General features: G+C 38.0%; 1 protein-coding gene across 7 annotated transcripts in view; it reads right to left on the bottom strand.

The window, feature by feature from the left end:
- The window catches only part of BCAS3 (BCAS3 microtubule associated cell migration factor), a 593075-nt gene that overhangs the window by 549040 nt on the left and 20952 nt on the right, over positions 1–23083 (bottom strand). For all 7 annotated transcript variants that reach the window (XM_078064169.1, XM_078064164.1, XM_078064176.1 and 4 more), the window contains exon 5: positions 15990–16096. In XM_078064169.1, the coding sequence (XP_077920295.1) occupies positions 15990–16096 (107 nt within the window). The remainder of the gene's footprint in view (positions 1–15989; positions 16097–23083) is intronic.

Genomic DNA, 23083 nt, shown 5'->3' with positions numbered 1-23083 from the left:
TTCTCCCTCTCCCACTCCCCCTGCTTGTGTTCCCTCTCTCGCTGTCTCTCTCTCTGTCAAATAAATAAACAAAATCTTTAAAAAAAAAAAAAAAAAAGATGCAACATAAAACACAGTTAAATCAAGAAGATGCCTGTTGAATGAATGGATGAATAAATGATGGGGTCTGTATCAATCTCATTATTCAATCTTGATGGTATTCAGCATAAACTGGACTTACCCCCACTGTTCTCAAAGCGTGTTATTAACATGTCATGTCTGGAAATGTGTTATAATACCGTATCATAAACACACATTTGCTACAACTCATACTTGAGCCCACCTATATTCTACGTCCTATGTTTTACAGCTCTCAGTACAAGGACTCTTACCAAGGTGGGAAGGGGCATATCATCTCTGCTGCAGTTTTTATCACACTAGTCTTCACACTTCTACTCAAGATCAAGGCAGTCTCCACCCTCTTTGGCAAATACCCCACACTCATTCCAACCTTTATGTGTTTATATGATGTTTTTACCTGCGACAGGTTTTCTTACCAGCTGTGATGTAAAAACAGCCCATTTAAATATGCAAATGTAGAGCTAGCAATCTTTCTAATTGTTCCACATGCACTAACCAGACAGACATAACTGAAATGAAGTTCCTTAAAAAAGAGCATTTCACTAGTTTTAAACTTAAAAGGTAACACCAAATTAAAAAAAAATTTAATTAGGGAAAAAATGCAAACTATAGACTTAAGTTATTAATAATTTATCAATATTGGTTCATGAGTTTTAACAAAGGTACCTTACTAAGGCAAGATGTTAACAGGGACAAATGGGGTGGTGAGGGGATACAGGAATTCTCTGTACCTTCTACTTAATTTTTATGTAAATGTATAAAAAATAAAGTCTATTAATTTTTATTTATATAGATATGGATATAGATATGGAAAAATGTGGAAATTCCACAAATAAAGTTTAACCTTCCCTGATAACCCCCCCAAAAATAAGGATAAAAGGTAAAAATACAGAGTGAGAATGAAGAAGTGATGAGGTCTAATACTAAGGAATTCAGTTCTTAAAGAAACAAAAGGAACTCACTTAGCCAATTTAAATGTACAAGTGTACAGTTACCACTTCGTTAATTGTTACGTATGTGCTAATCATACAGACCACACAACTGAACTGATGATGAAATTCTTTAAAAAGAAGATTGCTTCATGACTGACTAACTTAAAAAGTCACAATAATTTTTTTTTAATTAGGGAGGAAAGGTAAAAATATAAAGGGAGATAGGGAAAGAAGTGAGAAGTATCATCTTATACTGAGGTATTCAACTAAGAAGCAACAAAAGGACTGCACCAGCTACATGAGTGACTATTACAACTTCAAAGCAATCTCCAATAAGAGCTGATAGTCTCTCTCCAGAATCACCCTGTGAGTCAATATGATGATATATTTTCATTTTAGATCTGAAGACACAAAGAACAATATTCCCCCAAAATGACCAGACCAGACAGGCATGAGATCTCCTATTAATATACTGTATTCAAAACCATTTTTAAATTCAGGCCTTTTTTTTCACTAACAAGTCATTGCCAGGGCGTTATTTTATGTGTCACAGCTCTGTTCCAACAATTTCAAAAAGTTTAGATAGCACAGTTTGAAGAAAGGATTCCTAATAGTAAAAAAAGTCATTCTTTTGAAAGCTCCTAACATTAGGAGGAAGACAGGGACAAGGTTTTTGTTTTATTTTTGCCTAACTAACCACAAATGATTCAGTTAATGTCAGAGTGTCAGTATCTCTGTAACCTACTCTGTATGCCATCAAGAAAAAAATGCAAACCACAAAAACCACCTAAAACACATATTTTTGAGGACTAACAACTTATAGAGCAGATATTTGCTAACCACATAAAGCAGACAGCAACCGAGTCTGTATTTTGGTCTTGACACTAAATTCAAAATACAAAACTGGAGGCAAGAAGGAAGTGAGTTTCAAGAACAACATGAAAACCACAGAACACAAATAATGAATGGAACTTGTAATCATATTTTCATACTTCCAAATTTTCGCATACACGGAGAGGAGTATTTTTAGGGCGACTTTCACCTTTCCCCTTCAGCCTGATTTTTGAAAGGAAGATCAAAAGAAGGCCGGTTAAACTCACACGTTCCTTTGGTTACGCAACACAGATTTAGACATTACACTTCAAAACCCCAGCCTTTACTTCGGCACCACCAGTCCAAATACCACTCCGAGCTTTGAAGCAGCCCTAATGGTATCTTCCATGCGCAAGTAACACTTCGGTAGTCAAAAAGATCTTACTCAGGGTAGATGTTAATGTAAAACCACTCAGACTACACAGACGCACACGCCTGGAGGCAGACTGGAAGGTGTTCAGAAGTCAAGGTAACACCATGACAGAGAGTGTCAGCCTAGCAGCCGTCATAAACACTTCACCATCACTCACCCACAGACTGGATTCCCTTTGACTTATTTTATTTTGTGCGGAATACATGTCCAATTGGAAAGAGAGAGAAAACAGTGCTACAGATAAGCCGATTTGGGCTTACAGCCTTTTTCCACTTCTAAAAGGCTGAGTTTGTCATATTTTATTGGTCTTGTAAACCTATTCTGATATAATCTGTGGACTGAAGATAGTTTTGCAATGGATATCTAGCCAAAGAGAAACATTATATTAAATAGAAGCCTAAGGTTTTTTGTCTGTAAAACAGATATCATACGAACTTGTAAGATTGACAAGATGATAAAAAAATGACTGACAACACCAATGGTAGCAGGAAGTAGAGCAACGAGAACTCTCAGATATCGCAGATGGAAGCGTATAATGATACAACCTCTCTGAAAAACTTTTTTTTTTTTTAAAGATTTTATTTTTTATTTATTTGACACAGAGAGAGAGAGAGAGCACAAGCAGGGGGAGCAGCAGGTAGAGGGAGAGAGAGAAGCAGGCTCCTCAGTGAGCAGGGAGCCCGACGCGGGGCTCAATCCCAGGACCCTGGGACCATGACCTGAGCCAAAGGCAGATGCTTAACTGACTGAGCCACCCAGGCACCCCTACTACTGACCTTCTGATGATATGTCAGAAGGATGATCATCTGGTTCTGGACCACAGTTGAATGTGGGTAACTGAAATCATGGAAAGTTAAACCACAGATGAAGGGGGACTACTGATGTGGAATGTTGATAGTGGAGAGGTTGTGAGTTTGTAGGGGTTAAATATGAGCTTTAATTTTTTTATCTATAAAATGAGAATAACACTAAAAAGTAAATTGAAGGGTGCGTGGCTGGCTCAGTCAGTGGAGCGTGCAACTCTTGATCTCAGGGTTGTGAGTTCAAGCCCACACTGGGTGTAGGCATTACTTAAAAGTAAAAAAATCTTTAAAAAAAAATCATAGGGTGCCTGGGTGGCTCAGTTGGTTAAGCGACTGCCTTCGGCTCAGGTCATGATCCTGGAGTCCCTGGATTGAGTCCTGCATCGGGCTCCCTGCTCGGCAGGGAGTCTGCTTCTCCCTGTGACCCTCCCCCCTCTCATGTGCTCTCTCTTTCATTCTCTCTCTCTCAAATAAATAAACAAAATATTTAAAAAAATAAAAAATAAAAAAATAAAAATAAATCATAAAATTGACAGGATAATAGAGAATAATAGGCAATGTGCCTAAAAGAATGTGTGTGGTATATTTGGATTATCCCCATTATAGATGCTATTATTTATATTAACATTATGAAACTTCATTAGGCAGCACAAGTGTCCAAACTCCCCCAGGCATGTCATCACCACTCAGTGCTCTATAGCACGCTATTCATTCCTCCACTGTTAACACTGATCTCACAGGCCAGGGTTTCTCAACCTCAGCCCTACTGACATTTTGGAAGGGACAATTCTTTATTGTGGGAAGTTGTCCTGGACACTGTAGGAAGCTTAGCAGCATCTCTGGCTTTTACCCACCAGAGGCCAGTAGCAACTCCCAGTCATGACAATAAAAAATGTCTGCAAACATGACCAAATGCCTCCTTGGGGGCAAAAGTACTCCCATTTGGGAAGCACTGACACAGACTGCAATAAGTAGTGACATCTCACATAAGTAGACTATGATCTCCTCAAGGCTTAGGTCTTAGTTGTATTTGTATCCCCTTATACTTGGCATAGGCCCTAAAGTTTCAATGTGGCTGAATGGAAAAATTATGGTGGTATTAATTAATAAAAATAGAGATTTTAGGAAGAAGGGATAGATTAGGAATGGAATGGGATGTGAGCAAAGAGCAAATGATTATGAAATTTAATTTGGGTCTTTCTGAAGTAGAGGAAACTATTCAGCAAAAGACTGAAATCTTGAAACACATTTACTAAACATATATACATACATATGTGTACATATACACATACAAATATAAATGAACGCACATAATCAACTAACTGCCAGACACTGTACTTGGCACCAGATATATAAAGACCATTAAGACATGACCACAGCTCAGGGAGCCTGAGTGACTCAGCTGGTTAAGCAACTGACTCTTGGTTTCAGCTCAGGTCATGATCTCAGGGTCGTGACACTGAGCCCCACATTGGGCTCTGTGCTTAGTGCAGAGTCTGCTTGAGATCCTCTGTCTCCCTCTCCCTTTGCCCCTCCCCCATCTTGTGCACCTCTCTCTCTCTCTCTAAAAATAAATAAATCTTAAAAAAAAAAGACATGACCACAGTTGTAGAGAGGCTTACAAACAATTCTCCCAACTGCGGGACGCCTGGGTGGCTCAGTCCGTTAAGCATCTGCCTTTGGCTCAGGTCATGATCCCAGGGTCCTGGGATCAAGTCCTACATGGGGGGGGGGGGTCCTTGCTCAGTGGGGAGCCTGCTTCTCCCTCTGCCTGCTGCTCTCCCTGCTTGTGCTCTCGCTCGCTCACTCTCTCTGACCAATAAATAAATAAAATCTTTAAAAATAAATAATTAATTAATTTAAAAGAAAGAATTCTTCCAACTGCTAATACAAAATCAAGATTCCCGGAAAATACTAGAACTCACAAGCTAAATATATATATATATATATATATACACACACACATATATACCAGTAAATCCCTGATATTCTTAACTACACACAACTTTTCCCCTTAAATTATATATATCTAAGCCAGTGGTTTCAACCAGAATTTTCTCTATAGAGTTGTGGTTCTCAACCTGAAGAGGTTCTAGAAGGGGAGGGCATTTTTAATTGTCACAGTTATGGGAGTTGCTTTGGGCATCTAGCAGAGGCAACAGATGTAGCTACATATCCTGCAATGTACAAGGACAGCCCCCCATAACAAAGAATCATCTGGTCTAAAATGTCAATGATGGCAAGACTGAGTCACAAACATATATAATTTATATTTGCGTATTTTCATGCCTTATAATTTTAGATAATTTCCTATTTAAAATAGTGTTAACCCTCTAAAACAATCATTTTTTTTTTCATTTTTGTTATCACTTCTGATTAGTTCCCATCAAGCTGACCAATACTTTTTAAAACAGGAAAGCATACATAAAGAAAAGGGACAGAAAGCAAAGGCATAGAATATGAGAACTATGTGATCAATGTACATTCTTTCTGTAGTTGTAAATAACCCCCAGACCAGATTTAAAGAATATTAATATATGGCCAATTCAAAAAAATTTGGGACTCAGTTTCAAGATTACTCATTGTTTCTGGGGCGCCTGGGTGGCTCAGTCGTTAAGCGTCTGCCTTCGGCTCAGGTCATGATCCCAGGGTCCTGGGATCGAGCCCCGCATCGGGCTCCCTGCTCAGCAGGGAGCCTGCTTCTCCCTCTGACCCTCCCCCCTCTCATGTGCTCTCTCTCTCTCATTCTCTCTGTCTCAATAAATAAATAAAATCTTTAAAATAAATAAATAAATAAAATAAAACCAAAGATAAAAACAACCTCTAACAGAAAATATAGGAGGGGGCGCCTGGGTGGCTCAGTCGGTTAAGCATTGGACTCTTGGTTTTGGCTCAGGTCATGATCTCGGGGTAATGGGATTGAGCCCCATGTCGGCCTCTGTGTTCAGTGCAGAGTCCGCTTGAGATTCTCTCTCTCCCTCTCCCTCTGCCCCTCCCCCAGCTCACGTGAATGCTCTCTCTCTCTCTCAAATAAAAAAATAAATCTTTAAAAAGAAAACATATCTTCATGGCCTTAGAGTACACAAGGATACAAAAGGCATTAACAGAGTAAACCACTTAAAATTTGATCCAGATTTCTGTCATCAAAAGACAACATTAAGAAAGTGAAAATGTAAGAATACCTACAAAGGAGACTATTAAAACAAATGATGAAATCAGAAAATGGATTGTAGGTTACATAATAGTATTTTATCAAATATAAATGTCCTGGTTTTGACAGTGCTATAGTTGTATAAGATAATGTAGTTATTCTTAGGAAATATATAATGAATTATTTCTGGAAAAGGGGTACATAATTTCTCCTACTGATAAATGGTTCAGAAAAAATTCTGCACAAATAAAAAAACTGAGAGACTAATACAGCAAATGAGGCAAAATCCCCATAAGTGGTAAATCTGGGTAAATCAAGGAGTACCTTGTAAAATTTTCTAGAAGTTTAAAATTACTGCAGAATGAAACTCCACAGTGAGATACTGGTACATACCTACCAGAATGGTTAAAATTTTAAAAGCTGAAAATACCAACAGCCAATGAGAAATAGAGAGCAAATGAAACTTTCATACATTGCTAGTGGACATACATATTGGTAAAACTACGTTGGGAAAACTGGCTATATGTACTAAAGTTAAACATACATCTACACTACGACACAGCAAATCTACTCCAGGTCTATACATCCAAGAGAAATGGGTGCAGTGTATGTCTGCCAAGAAACATATATAAGAACGTTCATAGCAGCTTTATTCATAATACTCAAAAACCGGAAACAACAAAAATGACTACTGGCTATATAATGGACTGTTTAAAATGTGTTGTATTGATAAAATACTACACAGAAAAAAGTAAGAACAAATTACTGCTATGCACAAGAACATGAAAGAATCTCATAGCCATACAGCTAAGAGAAAGAAGCCAGACATAAAAGAATACAGACTGTACTATCTACGACCATATACATTTTTTTTTAATATGAAGTTCAAGAACAGAAAAACTAATCTCTGGTGACAGAAGTCAGAATACAGGTTACTTGGAGTTACAAGGAGGACAATATTAACAGGGAAGAGGGACTCTTCAGAGTTGCTGGAAATGTTGTATATCCTAATCTGAGTGATGTACAAAGTTTATATACATATATAAAAATTCAATCTGTACACTTAAGATCTGTGCACTTTACGGCATTTAATATACTCAATAAAATTTATAACAAGAGAATTTATAACAAAAGAAAACACTACCTTCCACAAATGTCTACTTCTGTCCAAAGAATACCTTCTGCTTTAGAGTAGAAAAACATCAAAAATATTTCAAACAAGAAAAATTCCAATTTACGATAATAAATTTCAAACTCAGAGTGTGTATATTAAATCAACAAAGTCAGATAAAGCCACTACTAAAATAAGGTGAGATTAAACTTCAGATGCAAGATTTCTCTAAAGTGACACACTCTAAGCAAAAGTATTTTTCTCCATTAATACAGGTGGATTCTAGAAGTTATTTCAACATTATTCTTCATTTTTGCTTTTATTCACTTCATGACTCCCAAAGCTCTTCCACTGCAGATGACTAAAGAGCAGTCCTTTATTTCCCTCCCCAGTAATAAGAGACTAGACCAAACAAAATAAGGCCCCATTCTCAACGAACACTATTTTTTGATTCAGGTCCATATTCAAACTTTCTCTGCTTGCCAGTTACCCCAAATCATGGACTTTATATTGCTCCCAAATGAAACTCATAAAAATTGTTTCCTGGCTAGCAATCTTGACATGGCAAGGTCTATTGGCATTCAGCTTCTAATAAATAATAGACTAACTGGTATTTACCTCAACTATGCCCTTGCATGTTTCTCTAACGCTGTGGTGTAAAGCTACACACACTATAACCTTTAGGGCAAATACTTCCTTTCAAGGGACAGCTGCACTTTTCTTAATGCAATGTGTTAGCGACACCTAGTGTCATTATCTTTGAAGTACATTCAAAGCTCCAAGACAGCACTCCAAATGTTAACTTATTGAACCTAAAATATACATGAGTCAACATTTGGTGCTTTCCTGGAGCTGGAGGGGAAGTGGGTGGGGGGATGGGCTAAATGGGGAATGGGTATTAAGGAGGGCACTTGTGATGAGCACTGGATGTTATATGTAAGTGATGAATTGCTAAATTCTACTCTTGAAACTAATATTACACTGTATGTTAACTAACTAGAATTTAAAAACTTGAAACAAAAAAAAACCTCTTTGAAACTAAATAAATAAATAAATATACTGTTTCATGCAAAGCAACTGTCATCTTCTAGGTGTTGTAATAAACACATTTTAAAGATTGTTTAAGATATTAAGAATTTCAAAAGAGGATGATAAAACTAAGTAGCCATTCAAACACATAGCAAAAAAGTAGGGAAAACTATCAGGACTTTTATAAAGGTTATCTCGGGTTTCTTAGCCGCTGAAAATTTTAAATGAGAATTCTTTATTACTTACACTACGCAATGCAATTTTTGCCTTATATAATTTTTAACATAACGCAAGTCTAAACATTTCTTCTAAAACTATGCCATCTTACATACCAGTAGCACCAGCCCCAGGTCAAAACCCTGGGAACATCTTTGACTCTTCTCTCCTCTTAATGTATTATCAGATACCACAACAAACTTAGTTCAGGCTCACAACATCCCACATTTGGATAATGTTGAAATTGACTCCTAACTGGCCTGATAACCTTTTCTTTTCTCCTTATTCTCCATCCATCCCACCGTCATTGCAAGAAAAATCTTTACTAAATATGGATTTTGGAATGTATCTCTTGTTACTCAAAGATTTTTAATGAGTTCATACCGGCTGAAAGATCAATAAATCCAAGTGCTCATCCTGCAATTCAAATTTCCTCCCTGAAACTTCTATATCTTATTCTATGTCCAGAAAGCATATAACCACTAAAATGAATGTTAATAATTATAGAAATGATTGTCTGTGTTAAATGAAATAACACATGACTACACAACGTCTAAAACATACCCATTGTCGTAACTCCTCCTCCACCTGGATGACATGTTGATAGTGTTTGGCAAACCATGTTATGAATGCCTGATTATCTATTTTTTAATTTCCATTCTGGCACAGATACTTCTGTAAGCAACAAACACATATTTGGATGATGTGCAACTGGCAAATAGCTGTCAATGTCTAAAAGCTTACTCTCATTTTCTGTACTTATTTTGTTGTATACAGTAACAAACATTTCACTACAACCAGCACCACCAGTCCATGGTCCACAAACTTAAAACCAAACTCACCATTCTTCCACTCATATTTGCTCTTTATCATACCTTTCCTACTTTTCTAAGACATATCGCTGTCTAATCTGTTCAAAGTCTTCAAATGGCTTCTCCAACTCAAGGTTTTTGTGGACAAAAAAAAGTGTACAGATAATTCCTAAAAGATATTCAAATGGCCAACAATACATGAAAAAGTGTACCAACATTATTAGTCATCACAAGGTACCACCCATCAGAATGGCTAAAATTAAAAACATGGACAACACCAAATGTCGATGAGGTTATGGAACAACGCATCCACTGCTGGGGGAAATGTAAGATGGTACAACTACTTTGGAGAAAGGTTTGGATGTATGTTATAAAACTGGCCACACTCCTACCCTATGAAGCTGTAATTCTACTTGTAGGTCCTTACCTAAGAGAAATGAACACACTACTTTACATAAAGACGTACAGGAGATCTTCACAGCAATTTTAGTCAGAAAAGGCAAAAGTTGTAAACAGCCCAGCTATCCATCACTAAGAGAAAGGATAAACTATGGTATGTTCATACACTGGAGTATTACTCAGCAATAAAAAGGAACAAACAACATGGGTGAATCTCACAAACATGCTGAGTGAAGGAAGCCTTACACACAAAAAATGCATATAGTATATATAATAGCACAGGAAGTTCTAAAACAGGCAAGACTAATCTATAGTGGGGGAAGACATGAGAACAGTGGTTGCCTCTGCATGGTATAGAAGAAAAATTAATTGGGAATAGGCATGAGGGAAATTTCTTCAGTGATAAGCATGTTCTAGATCTTGACAGAGATTTGGGTTACATAGGTGTATACACTTGTCAAAGCTTAGGAAATTGACATATTCAGATTTGTGTATCTAGGGGTGCCTGGGTGGCTCAGTCAGTTAAGCGTCTGCCTTCAGCTCAGGTCATGATTCCGGGGTCCTGGAATGGAGCCTCACATCGGGCTCCCTGCCCAGTGGGGAGCCTGCTTCTCCCTCTCCCCTGCCTCTCCCTTTGTGCTCTCTCTCTTGCACGTACATTCTCTCAAATAAATATAAAAAAAAAAAAATTGTGTATCTAATTGTGTGTATATTTTAACAAAAATTAATCAAATATTGAATTCTAGTTAATGATATGCATGCAAACATGGTGGGGGGAAAGTCTACTGATGTTTGCAATTTATGTTAAAATGTGTTGAATGAGATGGATATGAAATAAAGTAACTATAGTAAAATTTTAATGGTTCAATCTAGGTGGTGGATATACCTGTTTTCACTGTAAAATTGTTTCAACTTTGCTCTGTATTTACAACTTTTGAAATCCGTGGTTGACCAAGCTCTAGCCCACCACCACCTCTCAGGCATCATCCCCCAACATTCTTCACCTTGCCCACCCACCTCCAGCTGAACTGCCCCCTTGCTGTTCTTGAATATAGAGGAAATGTAATCCTTGCATAGAGTACTGGCTTTTAATGCTCCTCCCTCAAAAACCCAGAAGGATCACTCCTCCACACTTCTGCTCAAAAAATCTTTGAGAGAGGCTTTTCCAGACCACCCTGTATAATACAGCAACCCACCACAACATCAACCACCCCACCCTAACACTTCTTACCAGCTAGCATGCTACATGTTTGTTTATTATCATCTTCCCCACCTACCTAGAATGGAAAGTCCACAAGAAGAATGATTTTGTTTTGCTCATTGTTGTTTTCCCAGCACCTTGAACAGGGTCTGGCTTGTAAAAGGCAATCAATAAATCTTCACTGAGTGAATGAATTAATAAATAAATGGGGTAAATGTAAGTGGCATGGCTTTACAAGAATGCAATCTGGTAAATCTATCAAGAGCCTTGGTGTATCTACTTTTATTGATCTCTCCAAATTATATGATCATAAAGATATTTATCTCAATATTCTTTAAGAAAAAAAAATATTTAAGAAATCTAAATCAAGGGGCACCTGGGTGACTCAGTCGTTAAACGTCTGCCTTAGGCTCAGGTCATGGTCCCAGGGTCCTGGGATCGAGCCCCACATCGGGCTCTCGGCTTGGCAGGAAGCCTGCTTCTCCCTCTCCCTCTCCCACTCCCACTGCTTGTGTTCCCTCTCTCACTGTGTCTCTCTCTGTCAAATAAATAAAATCTTATTAAAAAAAAAAGAAATCTAAATCAATGTCCAACCATAGAGGAAAGAACATTTCCATCTCAGGGCCACTGACTACTGTTCTAAGCTTACCCTTGCTAAATCTTAATTTCTATGCCACTTCCTTATTATTATGATCTCTTATTCTTTTCATATTACAATTTAAGTTGTATATTATTTTTATTTAAATCCATCTTTCCTACTAGCTCCATTAGAGCAAACACCATGTCTGTTTTGCTCAAAATACATATTTTATCCCAGATCTGTGCTGAATAAATGAATGCCTTTTTTTTTTTTAAGTAGGCTCCATGCCCAGCGTGGAGCCCAACACAGGGCCTGAACCCACGACACTGAGATCAAGACCTGAGCTGAGATCAAGAGTCGGACGCTTAACCAACTGGCCACCCAAGAGCCCCAATAATGAACACCTTTTAAGTCCTCACTGTTCATGGCATCAAGTCATTCTATGTATAAGACTGGGAGAAAAGAAAAATCAAGAATGTACATAGGACATATTAAAATGACTGAAATAAAAACTGGTAACAGCTAATAGAATTCAAGGAATTGTGAAAGGAAGAGTACAGAACTGCTTATTTTTTCATATGAATCACACAAAACTATTCGATTTTTAATCCACATACAATCTTGATTTTTTTTTAAGTTAAGGATTTTAAGCAAGAGAAACTATATTTATATTACCAAAAAGACGCAATGAGATTGTTAGGCATGAGTGGGAAAAGGGCCTGTTCATCCAGAACATCAACAAATAATCCTGCTTTCTTATGTGGCATCAGATGTGTTGAGATAAGGGGCCTGACAGCCTGGGAAAGCTGGGAAGGCTGGTGTTTTCCTCCAGCCGCCCCGTATACAGAGTGGTGGGAACTGGGCAGCAGAACAACTACTTCCGGGCGGTCCTGCTTCTGAGCGAACTCCACTTAACCATATATCGAGACACCATTTGGGCCTTGTTCAAATTTGTGCAGTTCGTAAATATACAATTTTTTAAATGTGTACCCAGGATCTGTTTACTTTCTCAATCTGAGACTCCCAGGTTATATAAAATCAAGAGGAGGGAACCCTGTTCACAAACTTGAAGCAAAAAAAACGAGCTATGGCTTGGATAGGGATTGACTTTCTGCTCACTCACACATACTTCAAAAGCAAATACGATTTATGGTCTGCAAAGATCCCTAAGAGCCAGGATTATTTCTAGGTTGACCAACATAAGTTCCCCACTGTCTAGCACATGGTAACACTTCAATGATTACTGAATAGCTGACTAGTGATAAGTTTTGGAAGGGTTTAGTTAGTAATGGGTATCAGTCACAGTACTCTATAAAAGATGAAGAGTTGAAGGCACACCATAACCTTGTATAATGAAAACTAAAACTGAACCGCCAAAGTACTTGCATGGCGTATCTTCTGCGATCACGTTTGGTGAGTAATGAAGTACAGCTCTGAGATCATAGGCTTTGAATTTGTGGTCACATAGAACTGGGTTTGAATTCCGATTCCACCTCTTACAAGTGGTATGACGTTACCACCTGTAAAACAGGGTAACTTCTACCTCACAGTGTACAACAGATGAGATTCTGTGTCTATAAAATGCTTTGAACACAGTAAGAGCACAATCAATGCAACAGAAGGAGCTCATTTTCCCAAACTGCCTCCTAATTCTTGCAACAGTCCTCACGGGGCTATAATACTATAATAGCAAACAACCAGCTAATGAATATTGCATGAAGAAAAGATTATTCGAGGCTCTCAAAATGCAATCTGGGCATAAGAATTACTTTAAACAAGTAATTTAAATTACTCAGAAGACCTCTAAGTCCCTCAGAGCTAAACACAAGTTAACTTTAAAACTATTAAAAGTGATACCTCTAATTATAACCGGAACAAGTGGGTAGCCTGAGTACCACCAAAGGAATGTACTCAGTCCAGTCAACACCCCTAATCACACAGGTTCAAGCTTCTTGTTAAAGCTCTAGCTTCCCCTCTGCCTTCAAGTCTGTCAACAAACAGTGTAATGGATCAAAATATTGTATCTCTTAATAAGAAAGTTACATTTACTTTCCCCTGATCACAACCTAGAAATATTTCTCTTGGTGGTGGGGGGAAAAAAAAAAACCACTGCTTAATTTTAAGTCCTCTGTCCATGCCTTCGGTATGACACTTAAATTACAAACAGCATTGCAGGGCCATGAAAAATGTCAACTAGGGGCGCCTGGGTGGCTCAGTCGTTAAGCATCTGCCTTCCGCTCAGGTCATGATCCCAGGGTCCTGGGATCGAGCCCCGCATCGGGCTCCCTGCTCGGCGGGAAGCCTGCTTCTCCCTCTCCCACTCCCTCTGCTTGTGTTCCCTCTCTCGCTGTGTCTCTCTCTGTCAAAATAAATAAATAAAATCTTTTAAAAAAGTCAACTACCCACCCCAAAAGGCAAAAGAAAGAGGACACTCATTTCATGACATACCAGGATTCTTCTACCTCTGCAAAATAAAGCCAATCTTTAAAAACAAACCCTAACCTTAAATAATTAATAATATCATACATAATTATATGATTAGATGAAAGACCAAAGTTCATCATCAGTGACTTATCAAAGACTAAATAACTTTTTATTTAAAATATTAAAGGGGCGCCTGGGTGGCTCAAATGGTTAAGCGTCTGCCTTTGGCTCAGGTCATGATCTCAGGGTCCTGGGATCGAGCCCCACATCAGCCTCCCTGCTTGGCGGGGAGCCTCCTTCTCCCTCTCCCTCTACTGTTCTCCCGGCTTGTGCTCTCTCGCTCTGTCAAATAAATAAATAAAATCTTTTTAAAAAAATAAAATAAAATAAAATATTAAAGAATTCTGAAGTCCAATGTGATCTTTACTTAATAATCTTTATGCCAGGGGCGCCTGGGTGGCTCAGTCGTTAAGCGTCTGCCTTCGGCTCAGGTCATGGTCCCAGGGTCCTGGGATCGAGCCCCGCATCGGGCTCCCTGCTCTGCGGGAAGCCTGCTTCTCCCTCTCCCACTCCCCCTGCTTGTGTTCCCTCTCTCGCTGTGTCTCTCTCTGTCGAATAAATAAATAAAATCTTTAAAAAAAAAAAAATAATAATAATCTTTATGCCACTGAAGCCAAATTCTGTACTCAAGAACATCCTGAATTCCTTTAAATTTGACATAATATACTATGTTTTTCTATAAATCTTTTAAGAAGGAATGATATTACCGGACAGAACCAAAAAGAGGGGGGAGAAATTCTAGCTGAAACACATACACATACACCAGGGGCTTCAAACAATTTGGTGAGTAAATTTATTAAAGGTACAAATAGCCTTGAGCTTCCAACTGCAAAAGAACCACACAACAGAAGCTCCCCTCCGCCCCCCCCCCCCCACCCACCATCTACTGGAGAGATCCAATATTTCAGCCAGGCCAGAATGTAAGTACAAGCCAAAGTATGCAATCTGTATTACAGTTCACTCAGCTGTGATCCTACCAAGCCTCTTGGTAGGTCATCCCAAAGAGGAACATGCAGGATTTAAGAGGAAAACTGGGACCAATATTAGGCAATTTTAAACACTTATCAAAATTGAAATTTATCTTATACAGATGCACAGACATAAAATAACCTTTGTTCAAATTCATGTATTACATCATTATGTCTAATAGTAGAAAAAAGAGACATTCAAGTATTTTCAATATAGGGAACAATATTACATAAATTAAGGAAAATCCAAATAATGGGATTATATGCAGCTATAAAATTCAATGAAGAAGCTCTCCGAATACTGACATTATGAGTAAAACACAGCAAGGTACAGACTAAGTTGTATAATGTGCTCCCATCTGTTAGGGAGAGCAGGGTGGCAGAAACAAATTTATTTATGTTTTTATTTGCATAAAACACAGCTATAAGGATACATAGGAAACTAAAACTCCGTGTTGCCTCAAGGGGAAATGGGGGACAAGGGTGGGAGGGAGTTTTTTAACCTTTCATAACCTCAAGAATTTTGTACCACATGACTGTTTTAACCAATTCAAAACACTGATTTTTAATGACTGCTAATTTTAAAAAAGAAAAGAAAAAGCCTTCTGTAAGTCTGTTTACTCTTCTGGAAAATGGGAGGGAAATAATAATAATAATACCTACTCAATAGAGCTACTATGACAAAAAAATGAGATCTTGCATGTAAATTGATTCCCACAATTCCTGGCTGGGACATCACACATCATTTATAGCCCCTCTGCCCCTTCACTTGCCCCTTGTTCTTTGTGCCTTGCACAGTGTTACACAAACAGCAGCCTCTTAGCAAATGCTTGTGGAATAAATGGATGAGACCTTACAGAAAGTATGGCCAGATTTCACATCAGCTAGCATGCCGGCCAGTGTTATATCTTAGGGATTCATACACATCCAGACTTACCGGAATGCTCCAGACCTGCATTCCATCACTGTAGCCGATCATAATCAGCAGAGGTGGCTCATTCCCAGTGCTGTGTATTTCATGAAATTCCAGATTTCTTGATGTATCTGTTAGAATTAAGCCACAAAGAAGCAAATTAAAAAGAAAACTACACTTCTTTAATATCATTAGTCTAACAATTGTTTAAACTGTTTTTCAGTAGAAAGTAAGTATTTGGAAGACATCATTTATAAGAAAGTGAACAGGAAGCTGAAATTATAAAACTAGTAGTTTTTTTTTTAACAGTACCTATAATTATCTGCACAAGTAAGACTTTAAAAAAAAAAATTCTCACTGGAGAACTTGGGAATATTAATACCGGGAACAAAACCATCTGCAAATGATACATAAAAAAAATATTTTACCAAAATCAATTAAATATAAATATGAGTATAACCTACTAGAATTTCTAATATTTGTAAAGCTAACAGTGGAAGACAAGCCACATTCCTTCATGTTTAGGAACTGAATTCTGATGTACCTGAATACCAGGCATATGGTCCACTACAATAGAATTATAGGTACCTGTCTAATCGACCCAATTCGCATCAGTGATTAAGCATCTGTTATATAATCAGTATTACGAAAGATATCCTTCCTGAACAAAACCATTGCACCTCACAAAACACGAATTCAAGCACTCTATTCTCAAATCACGACCTTAACCTCCAGCAAGTTTGCTCAACCACTTCCATTATGATCCATTCTCTGACTTCATTAGGTCTTCTGGTCCACCAATACCACTGCCTTTTCCCTATTCTTCAGACCACCTTATATTGACTCTCCTTCCGTCTTATGGTCTTTGATCAATCATCTAACTTCTGCCAATAATCTACAGTATCTGATCTCTTTTTATGGGATTTCTGCATGGCACCCATCTCGCAAAATCTCAATCCTAGACAAACCCAACTACCCACTATCTTCATACATTCTATGGCAATCAAGTACTGCTACAGGAATATCCACAATTAGACAGAATTGGTACCACTATAAATTAATTTATCTCTACAAACCTCAACTGGACCCTCAAAACAGCACATCACATTTACTCTATTTTCTGGAACTTCACCTATAATTTCTTCAATGACTTTCTTAAGCTTTCTCCAAGCCCTGACTCCACCCAGTCTCTCCTTACTCAGCAGATAATGTGTCTGAGACTGCACAGGGAAACTAGAAATTTCCTGTTGCTAAAGACCTGAGTGGACTGGTACCACTCTGTTCTCATTCCATCTCATTACAAACCGTGGTCTTTCCTTCTGTCTAGACTAAATTTCTCCATCTCTGCTTTGGATCCCATTCTCCCCCACCTTCTCAGGAGCTTTTTCTAATCATTTCTTTCCTGTATCTTCAATACCTTCCATGCTACTAGATATTTTCAATGAGCATTTAAACATGCTGAAGTGTCTCCTACCTTTTAAAAAATTTCAAATAAATCAGTGCCAGGGGAGTTTTAGATGTAAATAACAAAGGTAAAATTAGGAAAACATGCATGGATAATGTAGAAGCACATTTTCGTCATCATGGTACAGGGAAAGACTTCTTAATAGGACACACAAAAAAAGTCTTTGCATGAAAGACTGGCAAATTCTACTACATTATCTCTTACATTAAAATGGAGAACTTCTGTTAATCATGAGCCACCCTTACCAGAAAAGTGAAAAGGCAAGACACAGCAGGGGAGAAGAGACTCAGAACAAGTATAACCCCACAGGGACTCATCTTGTACATGTAACAATTAAAAACCAATATGAAAAAGTAAGTCACTAGAAAAACAGGCTGGAGACATGAAAAAACACTTCAAAAAGAAGACATTCAAATAAATCCACCATCAATAAATATGAAAAGTGGCTCAATCTCATTTGTAATTAAGCAAGTATTGATTAAAACCACAATTACAGGGGCGCCTGGGTGGCTCAGTCGTTAAGCATCTGCCTTCGGCTTGGGTCATGATCCCAGGGTCCTGGGATCGAGCCCTGCATCGGGCTCCCTGCTTGGCGGGAAGCCTGCTTCTCCCTCTCCCACTCCCCCTGCTTGTGTTCCCTCTCTCGCTGTGTCCCTCTCTGTCAAATAAATAAATAAAATCTTTAAAAAAAAAAAACAAACACAATAATAAAACCAAGTGTTAGCAGGATGTGGAATAAAGTATTGCATATTTACTGCTAGGGAATGTAAATCAGTACAACCACTTGGGAAAACAGTCTGACAATATATGCCCAAGTTGAAGACACAATGTCCTTTGACCAAGTAGCTCTACTCTAGGTTTACACTCATTAGAAAAAAAGAGCATATATACACCAGGAGACAAGCACAAGAATATTCACAGCCACATTATTTGTGGTTTTTTTTAAGATTTCATTTTTTTTTTAAGTAATCTCTACACCCAGTGTGGGGCTCAAGCTCACAACCCCAAGATCGAGAGTCGCATGCTCTTCCAACTGAGCCAGCCAGGCACCCCCTTAGCAGCAGCATTTGTAAAGAGCCAAAAGCTGGAATCAATCCAAATGTCCATCAAAAGGAAAGCAGACAAGCACAGCGGTATACTGAAACAATGGAATACTATTCGCCACAGAAAAATAATGAACCACTGCCACACATCATAACAGGGATGAACCTCACAAACATAATGAGCAAAAGAAACCAGACACAAAAAAACTATATAGCAAATAATTCTATTGACATGAAATTCAAAATCACTAAGCAATTAGGTAACAATATTCTATCTCTTACCCTAGGTGATAGTTACATAGGTGCTGGATTTGTAAAACTACATTCATTGATCTACCTTTTGTATTATTTACCATGAGATATTTGTACAATAAATAAGGCTTTAAAAAATCATAAATTGAAACAACACTATCCTTCTCCCTTTATTTGACTTCATTATTCTCCTCTCCTTCTAGAAGCTGAATTCCTTGATTAAGTTGTTTGTAACTGTCATCTATACTTTATCTCTCATTCACCCCAAATCCATTTCAAAATGGTTTCTGCCCCAACACTCCTCCCAAGTGACTTCTGCTGTGGTCACCAATAATCTCCAAGTTGTTGAATGCAATGTATGTTTTTTAAGCCCATCTTGCTAGACTATTTAGCAGCTATAACCAACGTTCACCATTTTCTCCTTAAAATATTTTCCTTTGGTATTCCAGGTATAACCTTCTCCTAGTTTTCCTCCTATCATTCTAATCATTCCATGACCATTTCCTGCACTGGCTCATCCCTTTCCTCCTACTCTTTAGATACTGGAGTTGTTCAAAGCTAACTCCTAGACTGTTCTCACAGTATAGCCTACCATGGGTCTCATTCCATCCACTGCTTCTCTTAGTATCTGCTAGTGACTTCCTCAACGTAGGTTTTTGGAGGTCTCAGTAGAAGATCAAATTCCACTCAAAGGCAGCGCCTGGGTGGCTCAGTTGGTTAAGCGACTGCCTTCAGCTCAGGTCATGATCCTGGAGTCCCAGGATCGAGTCCCACGTCAGGCTTCCTGCTCAGCAGGGAGTCTGCTTCTCCCTCTGATCCTCCTCCCTCTCATGCTCTCTGTCTCTCATTCTTTCTCTCTCAAAAAAAAAAAAAAAAAAATCTTAAAAATTCCACTCAAAGATCATGATTTCCTCCACAAACCTGATCTTCCTCCACAAACCTGATCTTCCTCCAAGGTTCCCTATTTTGGTGAATAGCATGATTACCTAACCAGTTGGCAAAGTTGGGAATCACCTTCTTCCTTTTCTCTAACAATAAATCTATCGGTAATCTATCACCTGTGTCTTTCTAAACAGCTCTCTTCTTACACCACCACTACGCTGTCCATTATAACATCGACTCTAAAAGCATAAAATGGCTTCCTGCATCCACCATTACCCCCAAACTCCATAGAAAAGAGTGTTTTAAAAAATATAAATAATGGCATATCTCCTCACCTCCATCCTCTATATTAGTGACTTCCTGTTGCTCAAATATAAAGATCAAAATGTTCAACATAGCTTATAATCAGGAATTTTCTAATACTTTACTTTTCTAATACTTTTCTTTTGACAGGAATTCACTGGCATAAAGTTAATAAATAACACATGATTCTATATCCAAGAAAATTCAGAATTATAAACTTATTTTCCAAGGGCATAATTCTCTTTCTACCTAGCATTTACATGGTCTTTTGTAGTTTTCAATGTGCTTTGGTATACAGATCAGCTAATCTGACATACAACAATCCTGTTTTATGTGCAGAGCAGGAGCCAATTTCATTTTATCATTGACAAGAACAAGTTAGGTATAATGTACTCAAAGCTGAAGAGAAATCTCAGGATTCTTGACACTCAATCTAGTCATCTTTCTACTACAGCTACCATCTTGATCACAGGTTGTTACTTTTAGAAGGGCTCAAATGCCACATATAAAACCCTGCGGTCATTGTATGAACAAAATCTCCTTTCTCTTATTTTAGATCCTGCTTAGTCACTTGTATATTTTTCATTCTCTAGATGCTGCTACAGCAGACTTCATCACTCTGGAATGAAACTCCTAATTTTGTAAAAATTGTAGGTTATTCTTCAAAAATGTTATAGCTTTAAGTAATCACTATTCTTTGACTTTTCTTTATATCCTCTCTTATACCATCACTAGTTTTTCAATCCAGAACTGTTCTTTATCTTCCTTACTGGTTTCTTTTTTCTTATTTCTCCCCTAAATATGGGCTTTACAGTCTTTCCTATAGAGACATGTAGCATTCCTTTGTGGTTTTAGTCAATTACAACATTCTCCTTTTATTCACCCATCCTCCAAAACCTTGTCCACTCCTCCGTATACTCTCCCTCCTTAGAAAAATGTTTGCAATTGGGGGCGGAGGCCCACTGGGTTTTCTGCTCACCTAAAAAAATCGAGGTATAAAGTGAAATTAGATCTTTCTCCCAAACCAGCTGCTTCTGTATTCCATGTGTGTATTAATAGCAGCAATGTACTGCCAATACTCAGTCTAAAACCTGAGAAGTCATTTTTAGTAGATGCTAATAGGTGAATGAGGATTAAGGCAGGAAAGAACATTTCAACCAGAAGGCTCCCTGTACAAAGGTCCTGAGGCATGAAAAGTTCTGTGCCATTAATGACCTGAAAGCCAAGTAGGGTTGAAGCACAGCTCTTGAGGGGACATAGTTAGATGGGGAAAGGACTAAGAGTTTGAAGCACTTGTGAGACATCTAAGTGAAATGTCTAGGGCGTAGCTGACACGTGGACCCAAGCACACTAGAGCAAGAGAGGCTTGCAGCAGCCATTATCTCTGTATGCCCTACACACTTCTTACTCTATGTCGCCCCCCCTTCCTGGTAACTGATCTTACTCCCCATCAAGCACAGGAACAGGCACATAACCAGCTGAGCCAATTCTAGTATGACATCCTTGGCCACTGCAACTATTCCAGTAATTGGAAGGTAATCTTTCTGGACACCCAATGAATACTTTTCCCTCCTTGATCACATAGCATAATCATAAAGGTATGATCAGAGAGCTTTGAGCAATCACCGCTCCAAACTCATTAAAGAAGTCAAAGAAGAGAAGCAAGCATTCAGAAAGAAGTAGTGACAAGAAGTGAATGACTAATGGAACACTACATCAAAAACTAATGATGTACCGGGGCGCCTGGATGGCTCAGTCGTTAAGCGTCTGCCTTCGGCTCAGGTCGTGATCCCAGGGTCCTGGGATCGAGCCCCACATCGGGCTCCCTGCACCGCGGGGAAGCCTGCTTCTCCCTCTCCTACTCCCCCTGCTTGTGTTCCCTCTCTCTCGCTATGTCTCTCTCTGTCAAATAAATAAATAAAATCTTTAAAAAAAAAAAAAAAAAAAAAACTAATGATGTACCTACTCCGCGGGAGCCTGCTTCTCCCTCTCCTTCCCACTTGTGCTCTTTGTCACTATCTGCCTCTCTCTCTCAAATAAATAAATAAAATCTTAAAAAAGAAAAAAAACTAATGATGTAATGTATGGTGATTAACATAACATAATCAAAAAATAAAAAAATAAAAAATAAAAAAAATTTTTTAAAAAGGCATGAGCAAGGAAAAAAAAAAAGAAGAAGAAGTAAATGACTAGAAGTTTCAGGACACCACCCTTTCCAGCTATATGATGTGAGTAGGTTAAAAAAAATAGTAATTCCCATATGGAAAACAGTATGGAATTTCCTCAAAAAAATTAAAAACAGAATTAACATATGAGATAACAATTCCACTTATGGATATATACTCAGAAAGAATTGAAAACAGAAACTCAAAGAGATATTTATATAATAATATTAATAGCAGCATTATTCACAAAGCCAAAAGGTGAAAGCAACCCAAAAGACCATGGATGAACAAATAAGTAAAATGTGATATATACATACAATGGAAAATTATACAGCCTTAAAAGGAAAGGAAATTCCAACACATGCTATACATGGATGAACCCTGACATGCTAAGTGAAATAAGCAAGTCACATAAAGACAAATGCTGTAGGATACCACTTATGAAGTACCTTGAATAATTAAATTCATAGAGCCAGAAAATAGAATGGCGGATACCAAGGGCTAATGGGAAAGAGAGAATGTGGAGCTATTTATAATGGGTACAGAGTTTTAGTTTTACAAGATGAAAAGAGTTTTGGCATTGTTTGCATAACAATGTGAATGTACTTTACTAAACTATACACTTAAAAATGGCTAGAAAGGTAAATTTTATGATATTTTACCACAATAAAAAATTTTTTTGATTCTCTTAAACCAATCACTTGCAACTGAAAAAAAAGCCTGTTGAATATAAAAATGGATACCTAAGTATAGTGAGTACTATACTACAGCATAGTATATATAATACACAATATAACATATGTAACATAATACTATGCTAGTACTTTTATATTAGAATTGACCAAGTCAGGATGGGCCAGGGGGTGGCAGGAATTTCCCCTCATAGACTAGAAGGTCGGCAGTTCTTATTATGCTGGAGCAAACCAGCTGGTTAACAAGATGTGTTCTGGGACTCAAATTATACACTCACCTTTAAGGAATCTGATAGAAACATCAGAGTATTAAACT

The sequence above is a fragment of the Halichoerus grypus genome, chromosome 2 (assembly GCF_964656455.1).
Source record: "Halichoerus grypus chromosome 2, mHalGry1.hap1.1, whole genome shotgun sequence".
NCBI classification, from domain to species: Eukaryota; Metazoa; Chordata; class Mammalia; order Carnivora; family Phocidae; genus Halichoerus; species Halichoerus grypus.
The sequence above is the reverse complement of the archived record's forward strand: the minus strand, read 5'-3'. Positions and strand labels throughout refer to the sequence as shown.